At 42.4% G+C, this 17,133-nt stretch overlaps 2 protein-coding genes across 2 annotated transcripts in view; one reads left to right on the forward strand and one right to left on the reverse strand.

Annotated features, from left to right (window-relative positions):
• The window catches only part of CA6 (carbonic anhydrase 6), a 56,343-nt gene extending 43,803 nt beyond the window's left edge, over positions 1-12,540 (forward strand). The window contains exons 8-9 of the mRNA XM_044281830.1: positions 9,195-9,296; positions 11,780-12,540. Of these exons, the coding sequence (XP_044137765.1) occupies positions 9,195-9,296; positions 11,780-12,393 (716 nt within the window). The 3' untranslated portion in view covers positions 12,394-12,540. The remainder of the gene's footprint in view (positions 1-9,194; positions 9,297-11,779) is intronic.
• A 1,151-nt stretch (positions 12,541-13,691) lies between these two features.
• Positions 13,692-17,133, reverse strand: part of SLC2A5 (solute carrier family 2 member 5) — a 54,994-nt gene continuing 51,552 nt past the window's right edge. Inside the window, exons 11-13 of the mRNA XM_044278235.1 lie at positions 15,567-15,642; positions 14,274-14,401; positions 13,692-14,164 (exon numbers count right to left, since the gene is read on the reverse strand). Coding sequence (XP_044134170.1) covers positions 13,919-14,164; positions 14,274-14,401; positions 15,567-15,642 — 450 coding nt within the window. The 3' untranslated portion in view covers positions 13,692-13,918. The remainder of the gene's footprint in view (positions 14,165-14,273; positions 14,402-15,566; positions 15,643-17,133) is intronic.

The following is a 17,133-nucleotide window of genomic DNA, read 5'->3' on the forward strand; positions in this document are numbered from 1 at the left end:
CAAAGGGGTCGCGACCCCTAGGTTGAGAACCGCTGTTATAGAGGAAAACTACCCCTTATGCAATGTTTGGAAACTAACCTAAGCCATTGTAGAAGCTGCCTTGCTGTAAATGACTTTTGTGCACATTGATGACCTGGATCGCCAGCTTCAGTAAAGTACTGGGAATTTGTTAAGAGAACTGGTCTCCTTATTGTGCAAACTTATCACCTATTTGCACCCAAGGGTGCTGGCGTCACAAACACCAGGGAGCCTGCCTCCTCTGCACCTTAAAAAAACATTCCACTAAGGGCACCTAAACCACCATCTGGCAGGAGTCCCTGGACAACAGAGTGTGCCCCGAAGGAACTGGTGCTGTCCTTCCATTCACTGAACACCGGCCCAGGGAGCTCTGCTAACTGTAAGTAAAACTACTACTACCCCCATCGGCCAACCATAACTCACACATATCTCCCTTGCGGACCGGTCATTGCATTTTTGGCGTCACAAACAGGATCACTGGTTGGTTACCTTTGATGTGAGCATGGTAAATCTCTCCTTTTTCATTTCCAAATTTCTGTTGTGCACTTAATACACGGATGGTCTGTTGTATCACCTTTTTAGAGGCAGGTGAAGCTGTAGGCATGGACTTGTGCAAAACTTCAAGCATTTCAGTATAACAGTTCCTAAGGATGTTTAATCCTAGGACTACTAGAGGGTTGTTATCTTCACTAACTTGCACAACAATGATACCTTGTTGGGGTAGTGTGGTTCCTCCCACTTGAAGAGTATAATGCTCAGCCAGGATTCTGGTGGCTTGTCATGGTCCCAGTATTTCTCAAAGTCTGTCGGTTAGTTGTGACTTGAGACCCAGTGTCCAATAAGGCAACAAAGGGAACCCCATTGATTCAGAGAACCACTTCTGGACAGGGTCCTGCATATCTGGGCTTCCAACTGGGATCTTCTGGACCTACTGCTCTACCTCCCGAGGGGTGGTCCTTGGCCACGGGGGTCAACATTTTAAACTGCCAGCACATCCTTTCTGTGTGGCCTGGCTTGTGACAGTATCTACAAATAGGTTGATTTGCTCATCAAAGTGGGTTGTCTACCAGGTTTTCTGGGATAAGTCTCTTTATCATTAGGAGGGATGCGTTTCCTTGGTAATAGTGTCTCATCCTCCAGCAATAGGGGTTTCTCCCACTGTTCCAGTTTTTGGCATACTTTCTCCAGACTTTTGGTTAGGAGCTTGGGCTTCCTGACTAACTATAGGGTGACATTGTGGGGCTGTAGAGGGCTTATTTACAGACATTTCAGCAGGCCTAGCAGGCTCTGGTTGTGGTTCTTTCCCCAGAATACTTATAGCTAGCTCTTTGAAGTCTAGGAAGGTAGAACTTGGGTAATGTGCAGCTAACATCTTTAACTGGCTCTTTAAGGTTTCTGTCCTAACACCTTCAATGAATTGTTCTCTCAGTGTTTTATCTTGATCCTCTGCTTCACGGGGGGGGGGGGGGGGGGGGGGGGGCAGCACCTTCCAATTGTGCAATGAGGATTACCATTTGCTGTTCTGCTGACATAGAGTACAATCTGAATACAGCAAAAAAAATGTTCTTTAATAAATTTGTGGTGGAACAGGCACTCTATCACCTGGAGTTGTTAATAGAAAATTGATATTTTATTGTTGCTATATTCAGTTAAAATTCCCCCAAAATATACAATAAGTTAAAAAACATACAACATACAATATGTTAAAAAACATACAATATGTTAAAAAAAACACACAACATAAGTATAGGATGTATTCCAACAGACATCTCCCGATAAGGGCTGTGTCTGTAGGGATAGAGACAGAAAATTAATTAGTTTAGTTATTGCAGATAATATCCTCAATGGACATAAAAAATAAAAAGGAATAAACGATCGAAAAGAGTAAACAATAAAAAGTAAAAAATATTAGATTAAAATTACAGGATACAAAAGACAACCATAATGGGTTATCAGTCCTGCTAGCTCCTGGGATCATAAGGTATTGAGACAACTATAGGCTGAATTGTTGTATTATGTCCCAATGTTCCTCCTTTATATGAAAGTTATATCGAGCCACTTTTCTGTATGGTACAGAAGATAAGATGAAAATACATTGGGTTGAAATTTACCAAGGCCAATGTGGAGTTAGTTAATCAGTCAAAACTATGACCCAAAATGTCTTGATATGTCCATTTCGATAGTTTTAGTAGTATTAGCGGTTTCACATAGTCCTTTGGTTAGTAACGTTTAGTACAATATGCAATAGCCACTGATGAAGAAGCAGGCAGCTTCAAAACGCGTATGGCCAATTGCGTTATCCCGAGAAACTTTGACATTTAATGTAAACACTGTGACCAAGTAGTTACAAGCCCGCAACAGCACGCTGAAAAATTTGAATCCCAAAACACACACCTGTCACGTGGGACGCCACATGACCCGCCGGACTACACGTGATCTGCTACTTGGAAGAGACTTGCAGACTGCAAGACAAGCCTTGGCTTTTGCAGCGAGTGGAGCGCTAGCAGGCCAGCCGATATCTGCTGAAAGAGACACAGAGGACACGGTAAAACCAAACCAATTAATCATTGCTGTAATTATTCCTATAAATTTTTACCTTGTTGGACAAGGAGGAATATCTACATAACTGCATATTGTACTAAACGTAACCAATGGACTATGTGAATCCGCTAATACTGCTAATACTATTAACTCCAATTAACTCCACATTGCCCTTGGTATCTTACAACCTGATATATTTTCATCTTATCTTCTGTACCATACAGAAAAGTGGTTCGATATAACTTTCATATAAAGGAGGACCATTGGGACATTTTGTATCCTGTAATTTTAATCTAATATTTTTTACTTTTTATTGTTTACTCTTCTTGATCGTTTATTCCTTTTGATTTTTGTTATGTCCATTGAGGATATTATCTGCAATAACTAAACAAATTAATTTACTGTCTCTATCCTTACAGACACAGCCCTTATCGGGAGGTGTCTGTTGGAATACATCATCTACTTTTTTTTTACATATTGTATATTGTATGTTTTTAACATATTGTATGTTGTATATTTTTTAACTTACTGTATATTTTTGGGGAATTTTAACCGTGAATATAGCAACACTAAAATATAAATTTTCTATTAACAACTCCGGCTGATAGAATGCCTGTTCCACCACAAATTAATTAAATTTTATTCTTTGAGAGGACTGTGGGGCAGTCCTGGAACATGAGCACCTAGGTCCACTAGTTGAGTGGGGTGAGCCGCTATCCATAAATTATATTGCTTTAAAATGTTTTCTTTAAATTCTCTTAAAGTATGAGTTGCCCCAGCATATCGTGGGAACCAGGCTGCTCCTAAAAAAAGGTATTGTTAAGGGAATCATAATGCTGCAGAGGATGGTGATGCTCTAGCTGCGGCTGTTGCAGGGAACCTAATAGGGTCAGGCTGCTCACTATCTCCTTGTTCAGACATGGCAATGACAGTCTTTCAATATAATGCAAGTTACATGCAGTTTTACACACTTTTTCTGTTGCGTTGCTATGGGCAATGGCCACTATATAGACGTCTGGGCCTTTAAGAGTTGGCGCAACAGCCCAATATAAGGGAGTATGGTGCTCTGTAAGGCAGATTGTGGCCCCAAACGGTCCTTATTAAAGTTAATTTCACTCAGAACTTCAGAGCTGATTCTCAGGATCCAGTGAAGCTGGAACTGTATTTTTCTCTTCTCCAAGATGGCTGCTGCTTTCACTTCCTGTAGGGGTACAGTCAGTTTCTTTGTACTCCTGGGAACTTGTACTCAACACTTTAGTTTCTCCTGCTGCAAGGATGGTTCCTCTGTGGCGGCGGGCTGTTTGTTTCCCACCCATCTGCTGGGTGGAACAAACTTTTCCCTCATATGTGAGGACCAAATCCAAGATGGCTGATTAACCCCTATTTTGCCACAGTGCTGCAGATTCACCCTTTCCAGCAGCAAATAAATACAATAAAGTCACTTGTATGGGGTTTTACAGATGCTGTGGGCTTCAGAAATGGTCTGAGAGCACATATATTTTGTTTATAATAAGGCACAGACGATATTGAATCCTGTTTACATAAGGCACAAGGGATTTTGATCCTGTTCGTGACGCCAAAAATGCAATGACTGGGCAGCAGGGGCGATATGTGTGAGTTATGGTGGGGCAATGGGGGTAGTAGTAGTTTTACTCACGGTTAGCAGAGCCCCGGGCCAGTGTGCAGTGAATGGAAGGACAGGACCAGTTCCTTCGGGGCACACTCTGTTGTCCAGGGACTCCCGCCAGATGGTGGTTTAGGTGCCCTTGGTGGAATGTTTTTTTAAGGTGCAGAGGAGGCAGGCTCCCTGGTGTTCGTGACGCCAGCACCCTTGGGTGCAAATAGGTGATAAGTTCGCACAATAAGAAGACCTGATCTCTTAACAAATTCCCAGTACTTTACTGAAGCTGATCCAAACGTCATCAATGTGTGCAAAAGTCATTTACAGCAAAGCAGCTTCTACAATGGCTCAGGTTAGTTTCCAAAAGTCGCATAAGGGGTTGTTCTCGTCTATAACAATGAATACACTCTCCTCCTTCGTCTTCTCTTTTCAGAGAGCAGGGCAGAGTCAGCCCTGGGAGGTTTGTTAGAACCTCCCCTCCCTATGCAACTTTATGGGAACTCAGGCACAAGCACATTTTCATAAAACACAATCACAGTATTAAGCAGTGTGTTTCAGGACACTGCACAGGGTCTTAGCAGACACTGATCAGTTCTGCTTGTATAAAATGTCCCCACAGGTGGCCGCTTTCCCCGTAACTGGGGCTTCTGCCCCAGTTACAGTGGAAAAGTGCAAAAAAAACAAAAAAGTAGAAGTGTCCCCCTAGAGGTCTTTTAATGACCACTTGGGGGATATATTATGTGCAAAAAATAAATGTAAGAAATAATCAAAAATAAAATAAAATACTAATGAAATATTAGGAATAAAAACAGCCACGCCATCTGAAACTGTTGCCATTATTGCCCTGTTCACAATATACATATTATATATCAAAGAGACCAACACAAAATATGGAACCCAATTTAATAATTTATTTACGGTAGGTGTCAGTTTGCACATTTAAAGAATATCGAGCTATAGTGTTAAAAAAAAATTAAAGGGAACCTGTCATGTTGAACAGGCGGCAGCATGTTATAGAGCAGGAGGAGTTGAGCAGACACTAATGATAAAGTAAATATAGTGAGTTTCAGCAAAATTTTATCTAATCGAAAATTAACAGTGGAACTCTTAAAACAAAAATATTTATTAGTATCCTTAAAAAGACCCTTAATGGTCATATATAGCTAAATAAAGAACAAAAACACCCTTAGTCAAAAAATCATGGGCCCAGGAGTAGGTATATGCGAGGAAGCCACCAGAGGAGAACAAACCCTTTTCCTATAATGATCCTGATTTGTCCTCAACCCGGAGGCATCACCTAATGGTGGTGATCCTCCGTCCTCGTACCTGCCCTAGATTGCCCTAAAAGCACCCTAACAAACCAATTAGTAACCTGTCACCCCGATGCGTTTCCCCCATAATTTGGGTTCATCAGGGGGTACACATAAAGGGTGGTTAAAGGGCTAACCAAAAGCAACAACTCCCCCCCTCCACCTCTAACAAAAAGTGGAGGAAAAGAAATGAAGCCAAGAGGTGGGGGTGGTTGATCCCTAGATACCAGAAGTGGACATGTGATCCAGTATAGAGATGACTGGGTTCTTCACTTTTGTCTCCACTATTCTGCGTCCAGCCTCACCAGAGGTGCCAAGATGAAAGGGCCGTTTCATCTTGGCACCTCTAGTGAGGCTGGACTAGGGCAGGTACGAGGACAGAGGATCACCACCATTAGGTGATGCCTCCGGGCTGAGGACAAATCAGGATCATTATAGAGAAAGGGTGTGTTCTCCTATGGTGGCATCCTCACATATACCTACTCCTGGGCCCATGATTTTTTTGAATAAGGGTGTTTTTGTTCTTTATTTAGCTATATCTCACCATTAAGGGTCTTTTTAAGGATACTAATAAATATTTATACTGTTAATTTTCGATTAGATAACATCCTTGAGCCCTTGAAATTTTTTCCCTTTTTTTAATACGTAAAAACACAAAATGATTCTAAGCTCCCCTTTTCCGACAGTAGATACCCGGCACATTGCCAAAATGCCTCACAGCACTTTATACACATAGGCACCTTAATGCGACTTTATGTCAAAGTGTAATTTTTCATAAAAACTCCAAGCAAGTTGATATAAGTGGGTAAAAATGTGACCCAAGCAGAAAGGTATCTTAATAATAAGAGTTCAATGGGGGTGATTTACTAAGACCAGCTTATTGCGCCATTCCATGTTATAAGGGAAAACAATAAGGATCGGGTCCCCATCCCGATCGTCTCCTAGCAACCGTGCGTGAAAATCACACCGCATCCGCACTTGCTTGCAGATGCTTGCGATTTTCACACAGCCCCATTCACTTCTATGCATTGCGTGAAAAACACAGAATATAGAACATGCTGCGATTTTCACGCAACGCACAAGTGATGCGTGAAAATCACCGCTCGTGTGCACAGCCCCATAGAAATGAATGGGTCAGGATTCAGTGCAGGTGCAATGCGTTCACGTCACGCATTGCACCCATGCGGAAAACTCGCTCGTGTGAAAGGGGCCTAAGGGTACAGCTACACTATGACATGTGTCGCAGCAATGTCGTGCACCATTTTTTGTAATGACAGTCGATGGTGTTTTACTGCGACATGCAACATACTGTGACACGACAGTTGCACAAAAATCCAACCTGTCGCAGTGCAACACCATTGACTCTCATTCCAAAAAATGTTGAGCAACATTGCTGCGACAAATAGACACATGACGAATGTCGCCGTGTATCCGAACCCCAAAACTAAGGCCGTGCCACACTTTGTTATCATTTCCAAATGTGTTTCTGTATACTGTACATTGCAAACATCTGCTGTTACCAAAATCTACATTTTCCGTACAAAGGTATGGGAGATATGAATTACCATCTAATTAGCCATGCTTTCACTGCACGCAGGATCTGTAAATATGCAGATCTATACATTCCTCTTATAATGTTCCTCTTTATGGCCACCTACACACGTTGCAGAATACGCGCAGGTTTTTCAGTGCTGATTCCCGTGCGGAAAAACCGCATCTTATTACAGTACCAGGAAAGTGTATGAGATGACACTAATCTGATGTACACTGTGCTGATTTTTTTTCTGTTGCGAAATTAACCTGCATTGTGGTTTTTACAAATTTAATAGCATGTATGCGGTTTTAGCTATGGATTTCACCCTTTTCAATGGAAGTTTGAGATTTGCGGCAAAACCTGATCAAATCCACACCAAAAACCACTGGTAATAGACAGCAGATTTTGTGGGTATGCTACAGAAATGCACATACAGGTCCTTCTCAAAAAATTAGCATATTGTGATAAAGTTCATTATTTTCTGTAATGCACTGATAAACATTAGACTTTCATATATTTTAGATTCATTACACACCAACTGAAGTAGTTCAAGCCTTTTATTGTTTTAATATTGATGATTTTGGCATACAGCTCATGAAAACCCAAAATTCCTATCTCAAAAAATTAGCATATCATGAAAAGGTTCTCTAAACGAGCTATTAACCTAATCATCTGAATCAACTAATTAACTCTAAACACCTGCAAAAGATTCCTGAGTCTTTTAAAAACTCCCAGCCTGGTTCATTACTCAAAACCGCAATCATGGGTAAGACTGCCGACCTGACTGCTGTCCAGAAGGCCATCATTGACACCCTCAAGCAAGAGGGTAAGACACAGAAAGAAATTTCTGAACAAATAGGCTGTTCCCAGAGTGCTGTATCAAGGCACCTCAGTGGGAAGTCTGTGGGAAGGAAAAAGTGTGGCAGAAAACGCTGCACAACGAGAAGAGGTGACCGGACCCTGAGGAAGATTGTGGAGAAAGACCGATTCCAGACCTTGGGGGACCTGCGGAAGCAGTGGACTGAGTCTGGAGTAGAAACATCCAGAGCCACCGTGTACAGGCGTGTGCAGGAAATGGGCTACAGGTGCCGCATTCCCCAGGTCAAGCCACTTTTGAACCAGAAACAGCGGCAGAAGCGCCTGACCTGGGCTACAGAGAAGCAGCACTGGACTGTTGCTCAGTGGTCCAAAGTACTTTTTCGGATGAAAGCAAATTTTGCATGTCATTCGGAAATCAAGGTGCCAGAGTCTGGAGGAAGACTGGGGAGGGGGAAATGCCAAAATGCCTGAAGTCCAGTGTCAAGTACCCACAGTCAGTGATGGTCTGGGGTGCCACGACAGCTGCTGGTGTTGGTCCACTGTGTTTTATCAAGGGCATGGTCAATGCAGCTAGCTATCAGGAGATTTTAGAGCACTTCATGCTTCCATCTGCTGAAAAGCTTTATGGAGATGAAGATTTCATTTTTCAGCACGACCTGGCACCTGCTCACAGTGCCAAAACCACTGGTAAATGGTTTACTGACCATGGTATTACTGTGCTCAATTGGCCTGCCAACTCTCCTGACCTGAACCCCATAGAGAATCTGTGGGATATTGGAAAGAGAAAGTTGAGAGACGCAAGACCCAACACTCTGGATGAGCTTAAGGCCGCTATCGAAGCATCCTGGGCCTCCATAACACCTCAGCAGTGCCACAGGCTGATTGCCTCCATGCCACGCCGCATTGAAGCAGTCATTTCTGCAAAAGGATTCCCGACCAAGTATTGAGTGCATAACTGAACATAATTATTTGAAGGTTGACTTTTTTTGTATTAAAAACACTTTTCTTTTATTGGTCGGATGAAATATGCTAATTTTTTGAGATAGGAAATTTGGGTTTTCATGAGCTGTATGCCAAAATCATCAAAATTAAAACAATAAAAGGCTTGAACTACTTCAGTTGTGTGTAATGAATCTAAAATATATGAAAGTCTAATGTTTATCAGTACATTACAGAAAATAATGAACTTTATCACAATATGCTAATTTTTTTAGAAGGACCTGTACATCCAGACAGACATTTGTGCGGATCCTATGTGCGTTTGCCCGCACTCGTGTGCAGGTGGCCTATAACTACTCCGCTATGATGAAGCATGTTACCAGTGTTCATAGGATGATTGTGTTTTTCACAGAATTCTGCCAGCAGGAGATCACCACTAAATTGACTGCAATCGAGAGTGAACTTTTAGATGTGAAAAGGAAGGTGGAGACTGACCCTTCCAAAGGTCTTGCACGTGAGTAAAAATCCGGTGCATTTACTATCTGTGTTTTGTTGCACTTTTTTAAACATGGAACATAAAAAATTGCTTTATTATGCGGAAATTCTAAAAGAAGGACTGGCCGATATCCCGGACGGGCGCAGTGCACCGCTGGTCCGGGCATGCGCACTGTGATGCCCATTGTGGGCACGGCATCGCTACATGTAGTGCACATGCGCCAGCAAACGCCATGAAACCAGTGACAAGGTGGCGGACCAGAAGCAAACAGGAGGACTGGAGGCCAGCGCATGCGCACTACATGTAGCGATGCCATGCCCACAAGCTCTGCCTCTGATGACGTTGGAAGAATGGAGTGTAATGTTAGTGCTGAGGAGAAACGTGGAAAGTGGAGGATCACGCTCTCTTGCCACTGCAGAACCTTTTCCTAATAGTAGGATGCTGATGCTGTAGCCAGAGTGCCGGTGCCAGCCATCCCCTGATGTCCTGAACTAGTGCCCTACCTGGTTGAAGTTTTGACCACAGTAGACATACCCCCTATAAATACATTTCCCCTAAGAAATCCTATTGAATTATATGTAGAATGAGAGGATGGGCCAAAGCAGAGTTTCATAGGAAAGGGTTTCAGTGTAGGGATGCCTTTTCCAGTCAGTCACCCTTGCTTCACTTCCAAATAATGGTAGGATTGTTCCACCACAGAACATATTGGAGCTGTTGGATATATTATGTGTGTTTTGTGTTGTTTAGGAAAAGTTATAATTGGAGTATTTTAATTGGCAGCATAAAGGTTATGTTTTATGTACGCACTTATTAGGCTACAGTCACACTGGCGTTTCTGGGTCCGCTTGTAAATTCCGTTTCAGGGCTCTCACAAGCGGCCCAAAACGGATCAGTTTAGCCCCAATGCAGTCTGAATGGATAAGGATCCATTCAGAAGGCATCAGTTTAGCTCCGTTGCGCCTGTATTCCGCTCTGGAGGCGGACACAAAAACGCTGCTTGCAGTTTTTTGGTGTCCGCCTGACGATACGGAGCCAAATGGATCCATCCTGACTTACAATGTAAGTCAATGGGGGCGGATCGTTTTCACTGACACAATATGGTGCCATTGAAAGCGGATCCGTCCCCCGTTTTTTTTGAAAGAATAATACAAACAGATCCATTCTGAACGGATACAAGCGTTTGGATTATCGGTGCAGATCCGTCTGTGCAGATACAAGACGGATCCGCACCGAACGCAGGTGTGAAAGTACTGTTCTAAGTTCAGGCATGCACAGCACGGTGGTTGTCACTGAGCCGAGAGTGCATGTGTATGGAAAAGTGGGGGGTATAGCTGTTGACTGAACAAATATATGTTATTGTACAGCTAGCCTCAGCCTGTCGCTGCCCAGTATCTTGACTCTGGACCCCCCAACTTGCCTACCATCAGCTTTTTGTTTAACTAAGCCAAATGAAATAATTATCTATATAATTGTGTCACTTGAACTGTACTTATGACCTTTCCTCTTTTATCAACAATTGTCCTTTTTTTTACCTTTTCTCCTACCTCGAGATATCCAGAGATAGGTGGCACAAGATGACTAGGTTTGAGATGTTTCGTGTTAGTTTTAGGCTGGGTTCACACCTGAGCGTTTTACAGCGCGTTCCTACGCGCTGTAAAACGCTCAACAAGGAGAAACCAATGCTTCCCTACGGGAATGGTTCTGACCTGGGCGTTTTACAGCGCGTACGATAGCGCTGTAAAACGCCCGACGGCACAAGAAGTACATGAGCTTCTTTGGGGCGTCTTGTTGCGCGTTCCCATACATAGACTTTCGGGAACGCGCGACAGTGGGCGTTCGCTTGTCTCTGTATGCGCGATTGCAAACGCCAGTACAATCGCGCATACAGAGCGCTCCTTTCAGAACGCTCAGGTGTGAACCCAGCGTTAATGCCCTAAAGAGTAACACAAACATTTTTTGTTTTAAAGTTGGTCATCTTCCGCAACTCCTTTCATGTCAAAGTACTTGCGTTTTCCGGTATTGAGATCCATCATAGGGTCTCAATACCGGAAAAAAAAACGCTTCAGTTTTGTCCCCATTCATTGTCAATGGGGACAAAACGTAACTGAACAGAACGGAATGATCCAAAATGCATTCCGTTCAGTTCTCATACTGGAGAGCAAACTGCAGCATGCTACGGTTTGCTTTCTGTCCTGGGATGCAGAGCAAGTTGACCCACAATGCAAGTCAATGGGGACGGATCCGTTTTCTCTGACACAATCTACCACAATAGAAAATGGATCTGTCCCCCCATTGACTTTCAATGGAGTTCATGACTGATCCGTCTTGGCTATGTTAAAGATAATACAACCGGATCCGTTCATAACGGATGCAGATGGTTGTATTATCAGTAACGGAAGCGTTTTTGCTGAACCTTGCCGGATCCAGTAAAAATGCAAGTGTGAAAGTAGCCTTATATTTCTAAAGACAAATGACATCTCCTTGCGTTCTTTCTCAAATAGGTTCTTCTGCAGTTCCGCACTATCCTTTGCTTTATTTCGACAAGAAACACCCAGCTGCTCATGTAGAAGTTCATCCTCTTCAACCTTTACAGTTGACTCAGTTTACCCTCTGTGTGTGGGTGAGAACCAAGCATGAGGGCAATCACAAAGTCTTTTCTTACTCAACCACAAATAGTGAAAATGAACTTGTCTTGAGTGTAGGGTCTGGCATATATCTATGGATTGGAGAAGAATCTGTTGACTTCAACATACATCACACATCAGAGGACTGGGTTCATTACTGTGTACGGTGGGAATCTTCCTCTGGGCGCAGTGAGCTCTGGGTGAGTGGTCTTCACGGAAAAGAGAAAGTTGTCAAGAAAGATTATGAAATAAAATCTGGAGGTATAGTTCTTCTTGCAAAAGACCGTTTTGACCTCTTGGGACTGTTTAACAATGGCTTCCTTGGAAGGTTAAGTCAACTTCACCTTTGGAGTCGCCTACTAAGTGCTCAAGAGATTTCTTCACTAAGTAAATGTCAAATGACAGGACTAAAGGGAGACATAATATCTTGGGGAGATACCTCCATGACTGTATCTGGCGGTGTCATCCTTGAGGCTGATAATAGCTGTTGAATCATTTAAATAATACATTACTTTGTATCTTTACAGAAGATGGTTAATTCCACTCTTCATAGGGTTTTCTTTTTCACGCCCAGTGCCATGTATGTATCCACTGTTTTTCCATCAAGCAGGATCTATTAAAACTACATATTCTCTCCATTTCTCAGTGTGGTTTAAAAAATTATACAGTACCATTATATCATATGGGTTAATGCTGATTCACTAATCTTACTACTCATGTTCAATTGTATAGATAATATAGGTTATATAAAGTTAATTTGATTAAATTCTATATATAAAGTTAATTTATTATCATACAGAAAAGACACTGAAGCATTACCTAATTGGGAGCCCCATTGCAAAGCTTGCCACAATTATGAATATTATTGCATTGCTCTTCTCATATATATGGAGGTTTTGGGGTTTCAGGGGCTTGATGTGATCGCAACCCAAAACAACAAAAGTAACACGAGCGTGTCCAGATAAGTTCCGGATGCGTTGCAAACCCGCGCGAGTAGGTACCCAATTGCAGTCAGATTTGACTGCGATTGCGTTCCGTTGTTCAGTTTTTATCGCGCATGTGCAATGTGTTTTGCACGCACGTGATAAAAAACTGACTGTGGTACCTAGACCCGAACTTCTTCACAGAAGTTCAGGTTTGGGTTCAAGGTTGTGTAGATTGTATTATTTTCCCTTATAACATGGTTGTTATGGTGATGGATCACCATGGTGATGGACCATGTGATGAGCGTAGTGACGTCATCAAAGGTCCTATTCCTCACAGATAAAGATAGAAGAGTGAGGAAGTGGATTAAGGTGAGTTAAATTACTATTATTATTTTTTTAACCCCTCCAACCCTATTGTACTATGCATTCTGTATTCATGTTATAAGGGAAAATAATAATGATCGGGTCCCCATCCCGATCGTCTCCTAGCAACCGTGCGTTAAAATCACACCGCATCCGCACTTGCTTGCGATTTTCACGCGGCCCCGTTCACTTCTATGGGGCCTGCGTTGCGTGAAAAACGCACAAAATAGAGCATGCTGCGATTTTCATGCAACGCACAAGTGCTGCGTGAAAATCACCGCTCATGTGCACAGCCCCATAGAAATGAATAGGTCCGGATTCAGTGCGGGTGCAATGCGTTCAACTCATGCATTGCACCTGCGCGGAAACCTCGCCCGTGTGAAAGGGGCCTTAGGCTTGAAGTTTTCATTTCTGTGTTACATTGGCACATCAGGTTATTCTTGGTTGTGACGTAGGAATTGGCACAAAGATTAGATAGGAATTGAGACAAAGAGCTTAAAAAACACAACACAAAAACATTTATTTTATTATTATAAACAAAAATCTACAAATGATAGATAATGGGAACACTTACCAAAACCAAAGCTCAAAATATCTCAGTTGTTCTTACTAGTCTTGTAGAAAATAAAGAAATCAACATTTATATTGTTTAAAGCTATTTTTAAAATAGTGGTAACTATTTTTCATATTGAGGTACTAAACCAGGTCATAAAGAAAGAGCAGATGATCACATTGGTGTGACAGTGGCCTTATCTGCCTTCTCCTTCTCCAGGGTGGTGTAGTTCATTGGTGGGTTAAGGTCCAGAAATTCCTTGGAGTCTGTTATCTCATCAAGTCCATTTTTTTTGGCCATTATCTGACTGATCTCCAGGAATGTTTTACCCTTAGTTTCGGGAACCACAAAGAAAATGAAGAGGAAAGTTGCCAGACAGATGGCAGCAAAAAGGATGAAACAGTAGGAGCCTAATCCTTTCTGCAAGGAAATATAAAATATCAGATGATTAATTAAGTAATATTGAACTAGAAATTCCACCACAGTGGTTCTATGTGTTATAATAAATGTTACTAAACAGAACTCTTACCCTCAGGAACTCAAAAATGAGTCCAACAATGAAGTTGCATAACCAGTGTACACTGCCAGCCACCATAAAGGCTGCAGGGCGGGAGGCTTGGCGAAACATTTCAGTGGTGATAACATAGGGAATGGGACCTGGAGACAGACAGAACAAATGTTTCTAACAGTCCGTGACATAGTGCCATCATTAATTGCTCCCAAACAATAATTATCACCTATCTATCAGTCCCATCAAGTTTGAATGGAGCAGTAGTGCGCATGCCTAGCCGTCAGTCCATGAAAATAAGGGACATTGAGCACCTTATTGTTGGTTGGTGGGGTTAGTTGGCATCCCAGTAAACACATGACTAATCCTGTGGATCGGTGATAACTGAGAAAACCCCTTAAAGATGAACTGATGCAAAGGGAAAAGTGGAGGTTATCCTCTGCAACCAGGTCCTACCCCTCATTACAATTCTTTCTAATCCAACAAAAATAGTATCCATGGCAGATAAGCATGATGTTGAAGAATGGCCGGCAACTTCACTTTGTGGTCACAGAAATGTAATTTGTGGTAGCTAGCCTTTGGTAGAATCAATAGGTTGACCCACTGAAGACAAACTATAAGGGCTCGTTCACACGACCGTTGGTGTCCCGTGCCCGTGCTGTGAACCGCAAATTGAGGTCCGCAATGCATGAGCACCTTCCGTGGGGCTGGCGCATGGTGATTCCAGACCCATTCACTTCAATGGGTCCGCGATCCCTCCGTTCCGCAAAAAGATAGAGCATGTTCTATCCTTTTGCGGTGGGGAGGCACGTAACGGAACTCCAGAAAGCACTCCGTAGTACTTCCGTAGTGTTCCGTTCCATATGTCCAGATTTGCGGATCCATTGATATTAATGGGTCTGCCTCCGTGATGCAGAATCACAACGGAATGGTGCCTGTGTATTGCGGATCTGCAAATGTGGTCCGCAATACGGGAACGGGACACCAACGGTCGTGTGAATGAAACCTAAGTCTGTGTAGGTGTTAATATGTAACATTCCAGATCAATGAAGAGTCAATGAAGACTACCATGTATATTATGTATAGTTTTATCACTTTATATGATTTATCCAAGGCTACGTAAATACTGTGTGTCCATGGGGTTTGTCTGGTATCGAGGCTCAGCGGCATTAAAAGTGAATGAAGCTGAACTGCAATGCAACAAACAAACTATTGATGGGCATGACATCGTTTTTGAAAGAAAACATCTACATTTTTCAAATCTAATGCTTAAACTGTATTCATGGAATTCCATAAAAAATTCCCTCCACTTACTTGGTCCTATGGCATGACCGATCACATAGATGATGACACAGGCAATGCTAAGGTACGGCATCCAGTGCACTGTTGACTGAAAAAAACTAAAGTATGAGAAATACAATAATTTATTCTATATAATTTAACTAACATTGCTTCATGACCAGGTGCATTTTTCATTTTTTTTCATCATGTCTTTGTGTCTTTGAGAGCCATAACTTTTTTTTTTTCATTCATTTAAGTAAATAACTTTTAATCCTTTTTCAGTGATACATGGGGCATTATTATTATGATTGATATATATATATATATATATATATATATATTTGATATAGGGGATGTATGGGTTGTGTTTTCCAAGGACAAGGCTAGAAACTGCGATGTGCATGTGGTGTTTTTTTATTTATTTTTTATTTTGAAGATCTTTGAGGAATTTAACATTCTATTTTTGTAGTGTTGATTTCTCTCCCAGTTAGAGGAGGAATTCTGCCTCCTGAAAGGCTGTACAACATTGTACACCTGTACTGTAGCGCTAATCTGGGTCTTCTAAGACCCAGCAGCTCGTGCAGACACCTGAACCCTGGCAATTACGTGATCACTAGGACTAGAACAGGAAGTAGCATTGCCTCTTCCTGATCTGTATACACAGCAATCATTGAGTGTTGTGTATACAGCAATGGGGAAAGCAGGGATGGTAAAAAAAATGTCCCTGCCTTCTATATGGTGAGCCCTGCTGTCACAGCTGCATGATTAATGTGCAGCTGCGAACTCTGCTAGGACATTCAGAAACGTGCTTGCTGAATGTCTGGATGTTTATATTTATTGGAGGTCATCAAGCAGTGAAAGGGGTTCTCTCACCATGGACAATGGGGGCATATCTCTAGGATATGTCGCCATTGTCTTATAGGTGCGGGACCTGCACCTATATCGAGAACAGAGCCCCGCAAGGTGCTAGCTGGAGGACTCCGGTCCGACCACCACCAAGCCGCCTCCCCATAGAAGTAAATGGGAGCGTACTGCGCATGCCCGGCCCCATCTCCCATTCATTTGTATGGGGCCTATGGAAATAGCCGAGCCAGTGCTCGGCTATTTTCCGCTGCCCCATAGTAATGAATTAGAGGGCCCTCCTTCACTTGCACGGCTCCGTTCCCGATATACTGTAGGTGCGGGTTCCAGCGGTATGACTCGCACCTATAAAACAATGGGTGCATATCCTAGCGATATGCCCCCATTGTCTATGATGGGACAACCCCTTTAAGACAGGTTTAGCATTTTGCCGATGTTCATGGTTTTAGCATCAAGTTTTTTGGGCAGCTTTTTAAGCAGTTTTTTAGTCAAAGAACACCACCTGCTGCTGTGATAAATCAGGTTCCTGTTTAGATAGCCTATCTAAGTTCACACCATCTATAGGATTAGTAAATCTACTTCACTATTTGTTATAAAAACATCTGCAACGAAATACTATAAACACTGTCATAAAAAAAGCCATATAATGGAAAAAATGTTGGAGTAAAAAAATGCCAAAAAGGAGTCATAAAGGGATTGTCTCATGATGCTACTCTCTGTCCATACGCCTCATTAGGAC

The sequence above is a fragment of the Bufo gargarizans genome, chromosome 2 (genome assembly GCF_014858855.1).
Source record: "Bufo gargarizans isolate SCDJY-AF-19 chromosome 2, ASM1485885v1, whole genome shotgun sequence".
NCBI lineage: Eukaryota > Metazoa > Chordata > Amphibia > Anura > Bufonidae > Bufo > Bufo gargarizans.